The 17,758-nt window shown below is 46.1% G+C and overlaps 1 protein-coding gene across 4 annotated transcripts in view; it reads right to left on the bottom strand.

Annotated features, from left to right (window-relative positions):
- Nucleotides 1-832: 832 nt before the first annotated feature.
- CRB1 (crumbs cell polarity complex component 1) overlaps nt 833-17,758 on the bottom strand; it is a 295,880-nt gene continuing 278,954 nt past the window's right edge. For all 4 annotated transcript variants that reach the window (XM_057729774.1, XM_057729775.1, XM_057729777.1 and 1 more), the window contains one exon: nt 833-1,048. In XM_057729774.1, coding sequence (XP_057585757.1) covers nt 833-1,048 — 216 coding nt within the window. The remainder of the gene's footprint in view (nt 1,049-17,758) is intronic.

Below are 17,758 nucleotides of genomic sequence, written 5' to 3'. Positions count from 1 at the left end.
TTCCAGGAGCATCTGAAGAACCTTTTAACTAAATCACCTCCTGTTACATTTAAAGTCCTTGCTGTTTATAAGGTGTTGCTTAAGGTCAAAACACTCTCCAAGACAGAAAACACAATGACAACACGTGCTCCTGCAAGAGCACACCCTGTACTTTGGGGTGCTTAGCTTTAGACAAGGTCACTGTCTGACACTGACTTATCAAAAAGCAGTTAGAAGGAAAGAGCTTAGTCTTTCAAGTTTGAGAATTGGAGTTTTCCTTTCATCGTTCCTCAGAAAGAGGAACAGCCATATTTCAATTTTTATTTGTGGATGTTGAGTCGTTTTTAATCATAGGTCACTCCCATGACTTTCTGGAATCCATAACTGAAAAAGAAAAACATGTGCATCTCCTGATAGGTACAAACTAAAACCTTTCACCACATGACAGGAAGAGTGAGAGATGTTCCTATTTTTTTCTGTAGTTTCTGTGTGAAACAATGCAGTTGCCAGCTCATGGGCGAACTAAAAACGTTGCAAAGAATAAAGAGTGTAAATGTCAGCCAGTGGAGCTTTTCCCAGAAGACATGTCCTCTGGAAGGTATTTTTGCTAATTATGAGGCTGAAATTTTTGACACAAGAAACACTGTTCCGTGATTGGCTAATATAATACAACAAAACAATGGTGTCAAGTTGAACCACTATGAACATCCGTATGGTGGTCCAAGGAGTCCTTCCCACAGTTGCAGTGTGGTCCCAGTTGTAACTTGATGTCTCCAGCTTCTTCAGAAAAACACTCAGGTGCAAGCATCCTGCTCGCAGTGTGTGGATCTTTTCCTCCAGGGATGGGATGGTCCTAAATCAGCCTCTCCATCGCAGGGGGAGCCGTCACGCTCCACATCTCCACGCGAGAGCCATCCTTTTCCTGACGGCTCGGGTTGTAGGTCCCCTGAGTTGCCCTCTTGTTGGAGGCAATGACGGAGGCCACCACTGCCAGGAAGAGGATCAACAACAAGGCTAACGTCACTGAACCGACAGCGGCGAAGACATTCGAGAGCAAGTCGTCTGCCAACTGCAAGGATGGAAATAATTGTGATGTGAGTTACAGAGCAAAGGAGAACGTCCAGGACAAGGAACTACCTCAGAATGAAAACAAAGCAGAGCTCAGGTGCCACTCGGTTCTGGAGAAAGATCAAGGTGTGGAAGGAAAGTCAGGTGTCCTTATTCCCGGATCATGTGAACATGACTATGTCTCTAGAGTCCAAGGTCTAGAGTCAGAAAGCGAGGCAGGAAACATCTACTGTGTTTACCGTGTGTCTTAATCTCAGTGACTGAGGTCACTGGTGTGACATCAAGGCCAAAGGATGAACCCACACGTTTATTTGTAAAATAGTTCTGCATCTATAGAAACATTTCTTACAATCTTTTGACTCCCTTGCAAAAAGTTCTGATTTTGCACTGAAAGAATGGGTGTTTTACAGCCTGTCTTGGGAAAGGAAGCAAATTAAACCAGCTGGGTCTCTTGGGAAAGATCCCGAGACTGAGGATGGGCTGCAATGCGCTTGTTTCCACAGTCATCACTTTGATTTTAATTCGATGTGGCAATTAAATGGTTGTAAAAACACATGTGCTCCACGTGGAACCAAACCTCTGGAAACAGAAACCTGAAGGTAGAGCCCTGCGTGGAGGTGCTGGGTCCTGGACTCGGGGGTGTGCCTTGGACAGAGTGGTTTGTCTAATGTTGATTCCGATGTGTTTGCCAAGCTCTTTTTAGCAGTGGGTAACATGAAACTGATTTAGTTGCACAGAAATATTAAAGACAGGACATAGTTGCTATTTGAATTTTTAACAGGTTTTCAAAGAAATATTTCTGTCAGGGCAAGTAAAAGCAGCAGTAAACTAGTGTACCTTCATATCTAGCTTTCTCTAGGACCCATTCCCTGTTACCTAACCAAGCCACTGTTATAAATGTAATCTTTGTTCGCTTAACATCCTGGGGAACTTTAAACACTTTTGTTTTCCTTAGTGTTTTTGTTGTTGTTGTTGTTCACTGTGCTTTGGTGTAAACTGTTATATAATTAATATAATACAGTAATACTATATCTATAATATTGTCCTGGGTGTACTCACTATTAGCCTTGTTCAAATGTGGTTCATGAGTTTCTTCATTCATTCAACAATATTTATTGACCATCTACTATAAACATTGAACTGATCTAGGAAATAAAAATAAAAGATAAGCCAAAATTTGAAATCTGGAACTCTGATTGTGGGGATGGGAAAATGGAGAACACACACATGCATGTGCACGCATGCACACGCACACACATATACACACATGCACGTGCACACACATACACACAGGCACACACATGCACCCATGCACGCGTGTGCACACACACGTGCACACAAGTGCACACACGTGCACACACACATGCACATGGACGTGCACACATGTGCGCGCACGCACATACATGCACATGTGCATACACGCACGTGCACACATGCACACGCGCATGCACGTGCGTATACACATGTGCACACATGCGCACACACATACACATATACACAAATAATCATAATACATTATAAACACATTACGATCATGTCATAAATGAACTGCACAGGGGTGCAGGCAGAGTAATATTGGAAGGAGGTATGTGATTATCGTTTTGAAGGATAAATGAACATTCAAATATTTCAAGCAGGAAATTCTACTTGCATGAAACAATTTGGAATAAAAAGGGCAAGAGTGTATAAAAGTCCTTAGAGTTTGGGGAAACAGTAAGAAATCTGGCATGACCAAAGGTATTGTCCATAAATGTGTATGTTTGAGTGGGAAAAGGATTTTGAAAGTTGGTGAGAGATAGAACTGTAAGGTAGATGAATCTCGACAAGACATCTGAAAGCCACACTTGGTCCTGAGGTGAGTGGGAGCCAGTGAAGGTGTTTAAGGAGAAGCATGATAAGAGCAGGTCTGTGTTTCACTAACTTGGCTCCGGTAACAGGGTCGAGGGTGGGTGCGGGTGAAGGTGGGGCTGGAGGTGGAGGAAATAGAGTCTATTGTACTCGTTGTGATGAGATGACCTGGGTCTGAGTTTGCCAGTGGAGTGAGACTGGAAGGGGAAAAGGTGGAGTGAGACTTGGGAGGTGGAGTCACGCCACGTCAGATTGTGCGAGGCTGGGGAGGGTTGGAGGGAAGATAAGGACGGTCACCACAGGAGTGGACCCTGTGGGCTGGGATCTCAGTAACTGGGATGAGATACACAGGAGCAGAAACAGGTGTGCACAGGAAGACACCTCTGTGTTCATGTTGGGAAAAGCTAGTGTCAGGTTCCTGGACAGCATTCAGGTGTGCAGTGCTATTAGACACAAAGAAATAACTACTCCCTACTCTCTACATTGTTTTCTAAAATTCTGGGTGACAGCAACTTTTCTTGTTATTGGAGAAAAGCATACAGAGTTTCATAGAATTTAGCCGTTTTTGAGAAAAATCATTTACCTCTGCTAGAGGGGAAGATCTCTGGCCACACTGTGGACTGGGACAGATGGATAGAGCCATAGACGGGACCTTGAAAGCTCAAGAGTCTGGGACTCAGAAGGGCAGAAGGACCTCCTGGTGTTATCTGGGGACCTCTAGATTGTGTAACTCTCTTGTTCCTAGACGCTGAATTCTCCTTAATCTGTCCAGTGAACTGTGTTGTTTTGGGGAGTAAACGGTTGTTCTGCTGGGTAGGTGAGCTGGGAGGGTCCATACCCACACAGGGAAGGGAGAGGTCACTTGGTGTGCCTCTGTTTTCTGAGCTTGTCTGGGCTCTTCTCATTTGGCCTGAGAATGCTTGCACGGGGGAAGCTAATGCCGCCCCGACACCCTCACCTGCTGTCCTGCAGCTGGAGAGGGAGGGGACGTCACAGGTATAGGTGCTGATCTCTCGTTGGAACCCCAGTTCTGGAAGAACCAGAGGGCTGACCTGCTTCACTTATCTTGGGACCTGTAGGGAACCAAGGCTCTTGTCTCTAGAGGCTCCACTGTTCTCAGCAATGGGGAGAGCATACAAGGGCCAGCACCGGGCCTGGGAGCAGCGCCCCTGCCCGAGCCGGCTGCGTGCTGAGCGGCGGGGCTCAGCCAGTCCCCGCAGGGCCCTGAGTTTGTCGCTTGTGACACTGGATCCTAGCATCTGCTCCCGAGGATGGGAGTCAGGAGACACACAGGTGCAAAAGCCAAAGAGGATGCCACAGCGTATGTTCTCAGCACAGGAGAATGTGAGCTGCTGTGAAGCTGCGATGTAGCGCCTCCCTGATTTCATTTAATTCTGAAAGATGAACTAGAACTCCCTCAGGGCCTCGGGATTCAACATGGGAGCCAACCTACAAACCTAATAGTGCAATTCCGAGCTTCAGATGAAGTTTTGGATGAGATGGCTGGCCTAACAATATCAGATAGGACCCGTCACCAGGCTGTGGAGGGCAGCCGAGGGAGTCGGGCTTTGAAGTCGCCCCTGGAGGGGCCTTTGCGTTCGAGTTCCCGTGGTTGAGAGGCCTTTTTTGCTCTGCTGTTCTTCAGCTGGGCTTAAAATACACAGCCCTGGAAGGGAGCCTTGGATAACGGAAACTGCTGGGACACAGGCACTGATGAGACCCTCAAGTGCGGCCCGTCCTGAAAAGCAGCGTGAGTTTAAGGCCAGGCCTGTTCGGATGGGCTGTGCTGCTAACACTGCACTTCTGAATACCCTTTTCCTGAAAAGATACACCCCAAATGAACGAAAAATTTCATGTAAAATTACTTTTTAGATGGCTTATGCTGCAATCTGTATTGTCATGTTAACATCCGGTTTAAGTGTACATTGTATACGTGATCAGTTTAAACTGGGATGACTTTGAACTCTCTCCGCAGAAGAAAATAAACAGGGGCTTCATTTTCTCCCCCATAGAAGATTCATTCTGAATCACTGACTGATTGTGGCCAAATGTGACCCAAGGCGAGGGGGCACGCTGGCATTCTGCATGGAAACTGCCAAAACTTACTTTGAACCTTCTCACCTGAGACTAGGCTGGAACACGCTGGAAACACACATTCGCTTTTTCTCCTTAAACTCCAGAAGAGCAGTTCTATACTGTGATTCTTCTGAGGGGAGGATGCACTTGCCAAACAGATGGAAACGGGTTTGAATCCAGTTTTGCCACGGGTGTCCTATACTTATCGCTGCTGTCTGCCCACCTGCACAGCGGGGGTGACGGTTCCACATCAGTCCTTGAGGTCCCTCCTATTCATCACTCTTCAGAGTGACGAGCCTTCCCTGGCTGATTGCCTGGGCCCTGCGTGGGTGTCAGAATGTCTATCAGACGCCACCCACTCAGTGGGACTCCGAGCCCCGCCTGGAAGCTGAGAGGGGCAGCCGCTGACCTGGAGCTGGCCGGGGCCTGGGTCACCCACCACCCCCTTCCTAGCTGACTGATGGACAGTTGGTCTGATTTTGAAAACATAGAAGGAGCTGACTTGTCTGGAAAGAAAAAGAAATAGGACTACTCTGTCCTCAGCACCGGGATCTGCCTGTCATAATATTTAGGGCTGATTCGGAAAAAATGTGAAAACAATAAACACACTGGAAGAAACCTGGAAAAATAGGATATTTTAGGAAACACCCTCCTATTTCCAGGTGAAAGGAGGTGAAGACGTTAAAGCTTTGACTTGAAGTGAGGAAGTTCTAGGCCCGAGGCCGTGGTTACCCACTTATGTGCATGTTTTTCTCCTGTCGTATTTTGCAAAATCAGCGGAAGTACATCTGTTGTTGAAAAAAGCAGAAATGTTGGGAGTTAAAAGCTGGCTCCCGAAAAACACTAGGTTGGAGTGAATTCCCCAAATCCTTCTTAGAATTCAGTTTATATGTCAGTTGTGTAGAAATATGTGGAGACGGTTGAAGACGGGAAGTTAAAATGTTTGGATGTGCCAGTTGATTATAAGTTATATTCCAGCTTCAATATGTGAGTTTCTGAAGTGTGTGTGCGTGTGGTGTTACACGGACACATAATAGTATGTTATGTACTATTATGAGCGTTAGGGATTAGTGGGAAAAATACTTTAAAGATGTTTTTACAAAAAAAAAAAAAAAAGATGTTTTTACAGCCGGTTACAATATTTGCCCTCCGTCTGTGAATCTAAAGCGAATTGAGGGCACTTTAACTCTCATCCTTCAAATTAAAAAAAAAAGAAAAGAAGGGAGAGGGAGCGTGCAGTGCTTGTGAACTACCATTGTAACAAGTAGGTCTTCAGTTTGGTGGATGGTAAGAACCTCCCGCACAGACCTGGGTCCTTGAACTCTCTCTTATCAGTGAGTTGCTAGAAACAGCCCTCTCCATAGTAACAGGGAACATGTGCCAGAACTCTGATTTTATAATGAATATTGCTGCAGCAGCCACTCTTCAACCATAACACACTGTCCACTTCACAGTTACAAGGGGCGACGTGGGGTACCGAGATGCAGAAAGCGGGGTCTCGGGCAGGTCCTGGCACTGGGAGGGGACCACCCAGCAGCTGCTCCTGCCACCTTGTAAGGGGCTCACAACTGGGAAGCGTGGCCTGGGTCTTGGCAGTCTGGGGGTGGAGAAACCAGGCTACGTGAGGCCGTTCCGGCACCATCGCCCTGGAGGGGGCCGTGCTGGGAACTTTCCCATGTGATTTCCACCTCACGCCCAGGTGAGGACGCTGGAAGAGCTACTGTGGAAACGTGTTGTGGGTTCACGGAGACAGATGAGAAAAGGAGTGGGTCCAACACAAGGGTGCACCCTTAGGGTTCCAGCCTTAGTTGAAACCACCGCCTCCTTCACGACTGACCACCGGCCCAAGCCTGACTTGTGTAGGCTTTTAGGGAAAGAGCATCGTTATTCTGAGATTTGAGGGGTGCTGTGACGTTGGTCATGGAGGGACACACTTATCCCTGCATTCAGCAGATAGCTCTTGAGCCCATCCTCTGTGTCAGTGCAGCAGCAGCTAGAACACAGTGGTGAGCACAGGGGTGAGCACAGCAGTTCCCACCCGTCCCTCTCACGCTGAGTCTGGAATTCTTATCCTGCTGGCTCACAAGCTCTCGCCTACTCAGGATGCTAGATTTTCAGCAGAAGCATAGATGCTGCTAGAAGTTTGGAGACACAGCTTTCATATGTCTCTCTCCTTGAGCAGGTGGTGTAAGTGATATAATTATTCTCTTTGGAACACAAGGCATTATGAGTAAAAATTCTCTCTCTCTTTGCCTCATTCAAGAACCAAATCCCAGCAGCCCCAAATTGGATTTCATTATGTTGTTGTAAATGTTTGAAGATAATCACTGCCCTTTCTGCCAACCTTGGTTCAGGGGGTTGCCAGATGCTGTGCACAGAGAGACATTCAAATTCCAGGTAGAGATGATCACTTCCTGTCACCTTCTCAGAGAGGCCTTCCCTGATCCCCTCTTTCACTGCAATCAGCTTCATCTCTCACCAGCACGTCGCACCCTGTGACACCTACACAGTTCACGGGCATCCCTGCCCCCCTTTACCCCACCCCCCCAGCGGAAGCGCCACCCTTCTGCCTCCCCAGCCCCTGGACCGGCGTCTGTCCCCTAGGGACCCTGCGGTGAGCGCCACTGGACACAGAAGGGCTTGCCCAGCAGCACGCGCTGAGCTCTCAGCTTCACACACAGAGAGCTTCTCCCCACGGGGTTCCTGCAGGAGGACCCCCTCAGCCTGTGACCCACAGAGGACGAGCGCGGCAGCCGTTCTCTGACTCCGCTGAAGGGAGGGTGCACCTCGGTGGGGCCGCGGGAAGACACTGAGGGCAGATCAGGAGCCACGTGATCTATTATTATTATGTAACTCGGCCACTCTTCCTTTCTGTGGAATCAGCCACCATCGGTCTGCTTCCACCTTCTCCTGCCCCTGGAGCCCGGATGGGAATGTCATCAGGTTGTACAAGCAGGAGCTGCGAGAGAGAATTTTTTTAAAAAACAATACCTTTCTATGTGTGTGACAGTCCTTCTGTCTCTGGTAGGTGACCCCCTGGACGTTATCGTGGCCCATTTTGATCTCAGAACAGCTGGGTGGACAGTCATACTTCCTTTCCTTTCTTTCTCTCCTTCTCTTTCTCTCAGAGAAAGTGGTCGCCAACTGAAGACTCGGGTGTGCCGTGCGCATCACCCTGTGAGCTGCTCAGACTTGCGTTTGTCAATCAGACGCCTCTTCCACCTTCATCACTTTACACTCAGGTCCACTCAGAACCCAGTTCCCTGCTGTTCCACTAGGATTTCTCTCTTGTTCATTCTCACGGTCACAACCTGGTTAAGACACCAACTATCTTTCACGTGGGTCATTAAACCCTCCAGCTGTCCTCTAGCCATTCTTTCTTGCCCCAGAACCTACCCCATCCAGCCAGGCCTACAGAAAACAAAACAAAAGAAAAAGAGCTTGCTCCCCGGGCTGGGAAGCCCACGGATGCCAACCATATCAGCTCTAACCATGTTAAACCTAAGCTGCTGAGTTTTAAGCCAAAGCTCTTTTTGAAAGTGCCCCCATTTCCCCGTCACGGTCATGGGCAGCGGCCGCGAGCACCTGCTCCCCAGCAAAGCCACTGTCTCTACGCCTCGCCCGCCCTTCCTGAACAGGAACCATCCTCTCCGGCCCATGCCACTTCCCCAGGTTGAAACACGCCCTTTGGGCGAGCTCTCCTCTGTTCAGGGCACGCCCGGCCTTAGCTGCCCTCTGCAACCCCTTTGGGGACCCCGCAAGGCTCTCCTCCCGGCATCTCATTCCGGGATGCCCAGGGCTCAGCAGCGGTTAGAAGAGCTGTGACACGGCCTGCCCGGCGTCACCTGTCCCGCGCCCTTGAACACGCGGCCCTGTTCATCGGGGTTTAGACCACCCTCCTCCCCCTCCCCTTGGGACTGTGTGGAGGAGTATGTTTCCTCTGGAACTTTCCAGCACCACAAAGCGCCGTGCTTTGCACAGAGGGGCCGATCATCTGTGGACTCACCCACTGGTGGTGCTCAGGGTGGATTCTTAGTCGCGGGAAGCCTTCTCCACGACGCGCGATCACTGGTTTGCTCGCTCACTCCGCGCCTTGTGAGCGCCTGCACCGGGCAGCGGCTCCCCAGGGCCTGCGCACCCGGTCCCTTTGGAGACGTGGCCCTGGGGTGATGGAGCCGCAGGCCGTGCGAGGGGCGCTCTGCGAGAGGCCAGCGCGAAGGAGAGGAGGAACGGGGAGAAGGGGGACTTGAGGGCATCCTGCAGGTTTCTGAAAGGGGGTTGCTGGGAGAGTGAGGTAAGAAGAGGTGGCGGAGGCCGCAGGAAAGGCCAGGCTCCGGTGGGAGAGAGGGGAAGCGTCTTGCCTGGGAGCTGCCTGCGTGGAGACACACGCGGGGGACAAGCCGCAGCCTGGGTGTCCGGAAAGCGGTCACCCACCCTGGGCACGTAACCCGAGCAGATTCCGTGCCGGGAAGCGTCTCCCCCTGCCTCCGCGAAGCGTGGGCCGGAATCACAGGAGCGATCTCGTGCGTGTTCTCTGCGGGGTCTTTCCTAGCACATCTGCTCCACACCTCTTATGAGAGACGTGTCAGCCCCATGTGCCAGGAGTCCGCTACTAACCTGGGTTTTGGAGGGCACGAAAGGATTTTACATTTCTTTATAACCCTTCTTTGCCATGGTCTATAGATTTTAGAAGTGATTGATAAGTATGTCAGTTGATTTTATACAACATTTCAAAAGCAAGAGAATATCCAGCAAACAAGCTAAAAAGGCAAGGGGACTTCTGAGATTAAATGCTATGAAAATGACGACTAACAACTAAATGCAATTGATTGTATCCTGGATCAAGAAAAAAAAAAATCTAAAGGACAATTTTGGAACAACTAGAGAAATCTGAACATGGATAGTACATGAGATGGTAAATTTATTGAATGCCATACTAGTTAGTATATGGTTGTAGAAGGAAGTCCTTTTTCTTCGGAGAAACTTGCTGAAATGTTTAGTGGTAAAGTGTTAGAACGTCTGCAACCTACTTTTTAAAGATAGAGCAGAAAAATGTATGTATACGGAGGTAAGAAAGAGAGCAAAGTATTAAAAAAGCGTTGAAACTGGATGAAGGGTATGTGTCCACTGCACTATTTTTTTCTGATTTTCTTTAGCTTTCTTTTTTTTTTCCAAAGAAAGTTGGAAAAGTAATATTTTTTAAAATGATGGTTACAGCGAAAGTAATTCCTCTAAACCCCCAATTTGCGGATCTTGCTTCTTTTACTATCTGTTTGTTCCTCTGCTGCTCCGGGTCTTGCTGATTTCTCTCTGTGCTATACTTTTATTGCCCAGTAAATCTTGTTCCTGTCGATGGTTTTATCTCCCCTGCTAGACACTGAGAGCTTCATGGATCACATCACATGCCAGTTTCCTCACGTATTTGGCCCTGACCCTCTGCCGGAGCCTAGCGCAGTGCCAGGCACACAGTGGGCGTTCACGGACTTTCTCACCATCTCCTGGCATCGTCCTTCCTGACCTGAAAGCTGTACCTCGGCCCTCTCCTCACTTGGATTTCTTCCTTCTTACCAACTTTCTTCAGCTGGTGAAAAGCTACTATTCCTCCATTCTCACATTAGGTAGGAGAAAGAATGCCGAATCCCAGCCATCCTTATGGCTTAGCGCGTGTGCTTTTGGCAAAGGTAATCTCATCTGTGTCATTGTATTTACTGCTCCCAAATCAGAACCAGTCGCTAGAGTAATGAAGGTCTATTGGTTCGTGTCGACTTAATCCATGTCGGAGGGGCTTTCGGGGCATATAAGGATAATTTGACTAGCAAAAGGAAAGCCATAAAAATGATCAAAAGGCTAACAGATATGCTGAGAACACCAAGCTTATTTTACTGAGGATTTATGGCCAACTTATCAGAAAATTATTTGGTCTGAGTCTACATTCAAATAGGTCCCTCAGTAATTCAGCAAAGATTCCAGCCTCTGAAAAAAACAGCCTCTATAATGAGATACCTCAGTAACCCCTAACTTGCAGCACATGTAGTTTAATTTTCAACAGTTGTGAGACTGCAGTAAATCCAGCTTTTGAAGAACTAGTTCCACCGATGCCTCTGACCTGCGTTAAATCAGCAGAGCATGAAAATCACCCGCATCCTCTCTTCTGCCATACCTGCGTCCCTGTATATTAATCCCTTGAGCTTAAATGTCCGACCTCCCCCAGGTGGCAGCAGTGCCAGCTCCTGTTGGGTCCCAGCAGAAGTGAGTGCCAAGTCACCAGTCTCTGCCACGCGATGTCAGCTGTGCCCCAGGCCCAGCTCTGGAGGTTGTATTTTATTGACCAAACTCAAATTGGCTTCCCCTCGTGTAGGCGATAAAGTGTGGCGTCAAGTCACCCGTGTGAAATACGGGTGAAATATGTTACTTTAACTTTGACAGCTTGTCACTGAAGTCCTTGTTTATATAATCTATTGTGCCATTTACTCTGTTCTTATTTTAAAAAGCAAACAGAAATAAAAACCCTTGCTGCTAGTGTTTCATGGATGAATGTCTGTACCCTGCAAGTTCTCTTAAATCATCTCAGAAGGAGCTATTTCTATTGTCACTGTTGTTTTACATCAAATTATCAGACTTTCAGTTTCAAAATCTGCCTCGTGGAAGATGAAAGATGCATCGCGTGTTTTAATGGGAATCCTTTCACGGCACAGCTTTCTCCCTTCAAAATCGTCTGAGACTTGCTACGTCTAAACAGAGAAGGCGCCCGAGGGGTCTGCCACGCTGAGGTTGGTCGGATCCCAAGCGAACACTCCTGAATCTATGAGCTTGTCACCACTTAGAACACCAGGCTGTCTTACAACCAGCAAAGATAGAAACCTCCACGTTGGGAAGATTGATTAAAGTAGTATTTAGTTTTAGAACTAAAGAGTTCTTTCAAAAGTCAGGCTTTCAAATTCCAGATAAGCCATTTGGTAGGACTCTATAGGTTTTACTGTTGGCAGGGCTAAAACAAAACAAAACACAAATACAAACACAAAACCTTATGTCTGACTTTGCTCATAGTCCATTTAAATGCCCCCAAATGCAACTGGGGATAAGGATCTATTTACATTAGTATCAAGGCATGGACAGCCTTCCTTCTTGGAGGGACAAAAATAAAACCTAACAGCATTTAACTCAGTCTAAAAATCCCGCTGAACTAGTTGCCCTATCTCTATCTATTAATGTAGCATAGAATTTAACAGCCTATTATAAAAGGAGATCAGACAGTATGGCCGTGATGGGTATTTTACACTGTTGGAGCCCTGTGTGTGTGTGCACAGTAATTATGATATTCAGCATGTCTGCTTTGCCTTTTGAAATAACAGTTCAGGAGATCCTTGCCTGAGAAGTTCTCTTCCTTCTCTACAAAGGGCTCAAAGGACGAATCACATCCTCTTCTTTGGCCACTGACTAATTTCTAGTGACTGTTTTAATAAGATGAAGATCGGATTCTCTGTCTCTTACCCAGTTCAGAGGCCTTTTTAAGAAAAAATAAGATCACCCAGCTAACATGTTTAATTGTATTTAAGTTACATAATTTGCCATTAATATTCCAAAATGTAAGGCTTTTCACTGAATAATCTTTGCTGATTGTTGCATTTTTTTCATATTCTGTGTCATGCTGAAATTTTAATTATTTACATTCTTTTTTTTCCCTGAAGTTTGGAGTAATTGCCTAAAGAATATTCCCCTTACTAACTTAAGTAATCTGAAACATATGGAAATTTTGTTTTCTAAACCCCCAAAGAGACTGAGAACTCAGAATTCAAACTATAAAATAAGCCTCTTCAGTTTTGTTGCTTCTTTTTCCCACACCCCAGAATAACACTCCTCTCCCCGCTTTAAAAAATATTTCCCTTGGGTCTATAACTTTTCTATCCCACCACCATTTAGATGACTTGTCCTCAGGGACATGGCTGTGTTAAGAGCCTCAGGAAGAAAACCGTGATTAGTCACTAGGCTTGCAAGATCCTCCCCAATTCTGTTTACGAGGAAGGCTGCCAATTCTCCAAACGTGCTTTGCACTCATGTTCTTTTCAGGGTCACTCTGCTCGCACAGCACAGATGAAACACACAGCCTCGGGACTCTCGGTGTTGTGAGGAGAAGCATTTACATTCCACTGACAGCGTGGGGTGTAAAAGGAAGCCATCTGCTCTGATTTAAGGACACTGGGAGTGGCTGCGGCTCTGAGAAGAGGCGTCACACCACGGCTCACCTCCGCCAGCCGCTCCTCTGTGTGGCAGACCTGGGGAGGATCGCCTCCACATGGAGGCATTTTTATCCTTAGAGGCTCTTAGAGGTTGGCCCTCTATCCAATGGTTTCACTGTTCTCTTTTTTTAAAATTCTTTGCTATGGTTTTTTAGGGCTCTTTCCCTGGTCTCAGGAACCTGGAATAAATCTATTATTTCTGCTACAGAGGTGACACCTAGGTCCTTGATAATTTGTGCATTCCACCCAGGCAACTCAGCTGTTCAATATCTCGTCCATTTTCTACAATGAGATCGGCTGTAAGATGCTTTGGAACTAAAAGGTGGTGCTTAGGGGAAAAAAGAAAAGTAATTAACACCTGAGGAGTTAACATGTCCCTGGCATCTGACACGCCACCTTGTTTTAGTCTTCACAATAGTAAGATCTTTGAAGCAATTTGTCCCAAGTAACAAGTTACTTAAGCAGCAAACCTGGTATCCACATTGTCAAGGTTTGTTTAGTTCCACACAGATGCAGCCTAGGCAGAGCACTCTATAGATGCAACCCCAAGTCTACCCTGAATTTTAACTGAGTTACCCGTATTTGACATATTTACACAGAGAGATGAGTAATAGTAGTTATTTTATACTTCAGGTCTCTCGCCATGGACAGTGCTTATATAACCAGCTGTGATTCCCTGCTTATCGGTGTTGGTTTAATTTTTTAGGACTTTGCATGTTAGAATAAGCTCCAGCAAAGTAGGCTGGTGGGTGGAAGGATTTTGTTTGTGAGTTCTAGGAAGGTGCCCGGCACACCGCGGCCATCTGGGAGGTAAGCTGTCTCTATAAGCAGTGCCTGCATAGACCCTGAAAAATTCAGCGGGAGAACAAAGAAAAGGACCCATACTTTACAACTTTCAGTCCTACGCTTTTAACACCCCAGCATGTCTATCGAGAAATAAAACAAGGAAATAATGCAGAAAATCTCCCAGGGTTGTTGCTTGTATCAAACAGCTATGTGCTACCCTCCAGTTTTAACACAATGTTATCAGGCGATGATTAAGAAGCTAGCTGTTTCCTTGCTTCACAGTGTCAGAAAACAAGGTATCAAGCCAACAACTCCCTTTGTAGGTGCAGCACTGAGATTGCAGCCATGTATTGCTTCCAACTGTAAATATTAATGGTGAAGAAAAGAAAGAGATCTTCCTTGGCTCTGGGCTCCCTGGGCTCAGCAGATTACGTGACACTCTGGCATGATTAGCTGAGATGTAGGTAATTGAATTTCTTGTTAACAAGTTTCCATGTATTTTTTCACTCCATCAGCAGGTTCTTGAATCAATGCCTAGATTAGGTTTGACTAACATCAGCACAATTTGACTTTGATGGGAAGTTTAAAATTTATAATTAAAAATTGTACCTCCATTTGCTAATTTCCAAGTAAAAGGAGCTAATCCTTCTGGAAGCTATAAAATTTATACCTGGTTCCCCAAAACACATCGGTTCCTTTGCCTCCACCTGAATGAAGAAGTCCGTAATGTTTTTAGGACCCTCGGGAACACTCAGGGGCAAACTAAAGAGGCCTTGACATTTCACCCATTGCCAAAGCATTTAAGGTTTCCATGAATGAGCTTGGGAGAATGACAGTTGTTTTTATACTCCTTTTGAGACTCTAAGTTTCAAAACCATTATACAGGAGCTCCTATTTTCTTGTATTCAATAGATTTTAAAAAATGGCCTCTGCATTGTTTCTGTGAAAACATGCATGCATATTTTACTCTATATAAAGCATGTAAGTATGATTTGTGGTCCTGCATTCAATAAATGTCATTTGATGAGGACGATGATAAGGAGTCCCTAAAATGCACTTAAGCTGTCTCACTGCAACAGCATGTTACTACCCATAAAAGGTCTGACGCAAAAAAGGTTATCCCACACTACCAGGTACAAAATCAAGGAAGGCAGCGTTACCTATGTACAAAATGTTATAAAGTCTACCTACTTTTATGTGTAAGAACGCACTTTGAATTTATGCAGCAAAAATTCTAATTGGCCTATTCCCGGCCGCGGACTCCTACAGTTCATTACACACTGTACTTCTGTCTTGTGTTATTTTAAGATCCACACTCTTCTATATTTAGAAAGCTGTATTCAAACAGAATATAGCATCTTCTCTTCTGTCAACTTCAGAGTCCATGACATACAGTAGGTGCTCAAGTTCCTTTTGACTGAATTGACGAATTAGCATTGTAAAACAAATGCAAAAGCAAACTTGACATAGGGGATGAGCAACTCCTGACCTATCCAGGTGATACTCAGTTTCCTTGTCAGGTAGAGAGGAAGGCCCCGTAGATCTGTGTATCAAGGCCCACCTGGACCTCACTTTGAACTCAGAGAACTCAGCAGGAGCTTGTCATTGTGACTGCAATCCGTGACCACAGGAATGACTAAATCAGTGAAAAAATCCTTAAAAGGGAGAGAAAAAGATGGCGGCGAAGTAGAGGGACGTGGAGTGCATCCCTCTCCACAGAAGCATTGGGAATGCACCGAAGGATGCAATAATTCCCACAGAGAACCAGCTGAACACCAGCAGATGGCCTCGGACACCAGAAAGGACCGCAAGGATGCCGACATAACTGGTAGGGAGGCATCTACGAGGGCTCAAAGAGGGTGAAGCGGCGGAGCTCTGGCAGAACGGGAGGGAGTGAGAAACACACGGAGGGTCCGCAGCGCAGCTCAGCGTTCCCGGACCGAGACGTCGATTCACAGCTGAACAGAGGGTCCGGGAGTGCGAGCGTGGGAACCGGAGAGTTGGTTCAGGGTGAGAAACATTGTTGCCAGTAAGGTGACGGACCGAGAGGACAGGAGGGAAGAGGTCCGCAGCGAGGAGTGCCTGCCCCTGAGAGCTGCCCGGCCATGATGGCAGCTGGAGGCTGCGGGCTCACAGGCGGGGTGGGGGAGAAGCCGCGGGGCGGGCATAGCCTCTCTCTCTCTTTCCATGACTCTGCAACAGGCAGTGGAGAGACGCCCTGTGGGCCACCTAAGGCGCTCAGGGATAACAAGTACCCTCAGGCACTCAGGCGGGACTAGATTAAAACCCTTTGGAATGCCTGCAGCAGGGAGGCTGCTGAGAAGGAAAAAGAAAAAAAAAAAACAAAAACCCCAAGAGAGGCCCAACTCTGATACTTTCTGTTTACGCCTGAGCCACCTTCGTCCCTCTGCAACAGGCACCTCCAAACCCAACTGGAACAACAGTGCGCCACTGCTCACTCACTCCCAGGGGAAGGAGCCACTATTGTACCCTCTCCCTCCCCACACACCGAGGCTTACAGACGAACAATAAAGGAAGCTCTGCTGGTCACAGAATAATGCAAAAAAACCCAAGGCAAGTAGAAGGACACTTACACCTGAGACTCTAAGGAAACAGAAATATTAGTATCAATCCTATTGAACTGGTCCATTCTGGGATCAGTTCTGGATTTTTTTTTTCTTTATTAATTACAATCTTAGTCCTAAGGGATCTACAAGTTTTATAACATAATTTTTAATGCTACTTTTTATTCTATTTTTATTTTTTTGCCTTTTTATATACTTCTATTTCTAGCTAAATTTTTGGTATTACGGACAATATATCTCTCATACTTTCCTTTCACCCTTATCTTTTATACATTTCTATTCCTTTCTTTTTATTTGCATATTTCCAATCACACTATGCTCTTCTGTTCCCCTTTCTTCCATCCATTTTTAGTTTATCTTAACATACTTATAAACAACACTATCGATCTGCTCAGACTCCTTGCTCTATTCTCCAGATGATGCACAACCTTGGTATTTAATATTAGGTTTTTGTCTTTATCTTAGTTCTTAGTATAATTGTCTAATTTCATTCTGAGAATCTCCATTCTGTCTGGTGGTACTCTAGCTCTTTTTCTATATTTGATCCTAGCTTACAAAATCTCCCTGGATTAATGTTTGTATGTGTAAGGTGTTATTTGTTTGTTTGTTTGCTTTTGCTTTTGTCTCTGATTTGTTCTGTTTCAGTTGTCAATTTCTGTTGAATAACTGATAGCATACTGGGGTTCTGTCAGGTCTTTCCAGAGCCTTATGTCCTAATGGATTCAGTAATTGTGTGTCTTATACATGTATGTTTTTCCTAGACTTAATATTTGTTTAACCCAACACTTGGACATTAGTCTGAGGCTTGGACAGTCTTCTATAAACACCTCTATCGCCAGGACAAGCAACCCCAAAAGTTTGGACAACCATGAGGAAACAAAGAAACACCAAGCAGGCAAAGGAGCAGGAAAAAAGCCACAAGACCAAATAAATGAGGAGGAAATAGGAAAAATGCCTGAAAAAGAATTCAGAGTAATGATAGTAAAAATGATACAAAATCTCGATAACAAAATAGAGAAAGTACAAGAAACAGTTCATAAGAACTCAGAAAAACAAACAGCAACGGATAACAAAATAACCGAAATTAAAAATACTCTAGGCTGCTATAACCAGCAGAATGACTGAGGCAGAAGAACGAATAAGTGAGTTGGAAGATAGAATGGGGGAAATAACTGCCAC

Source organism: Hippopotamus amphibius, chromosome 3 (assembly GCF_030028045.1).
Source record: "Hippopotamus amphibius kiboko isolate mHipAmp2 chromosome 3, mHipAmp2.hap2, whole genome shotgun sequence".
In the NCBI taxonomy this organism is placed as follows: domain Eukaryota; kingdom Metazoa; phylum Chordata; class Mammalia; order Artiodactyla; family Hippopotamidae; genus Hippopotamus; species Hippopotamus amphibius.
Note: the sequence above shows the minus strand (reverse complement) of the source record. Positions and strands in the feature narration are given on the sequence as shown.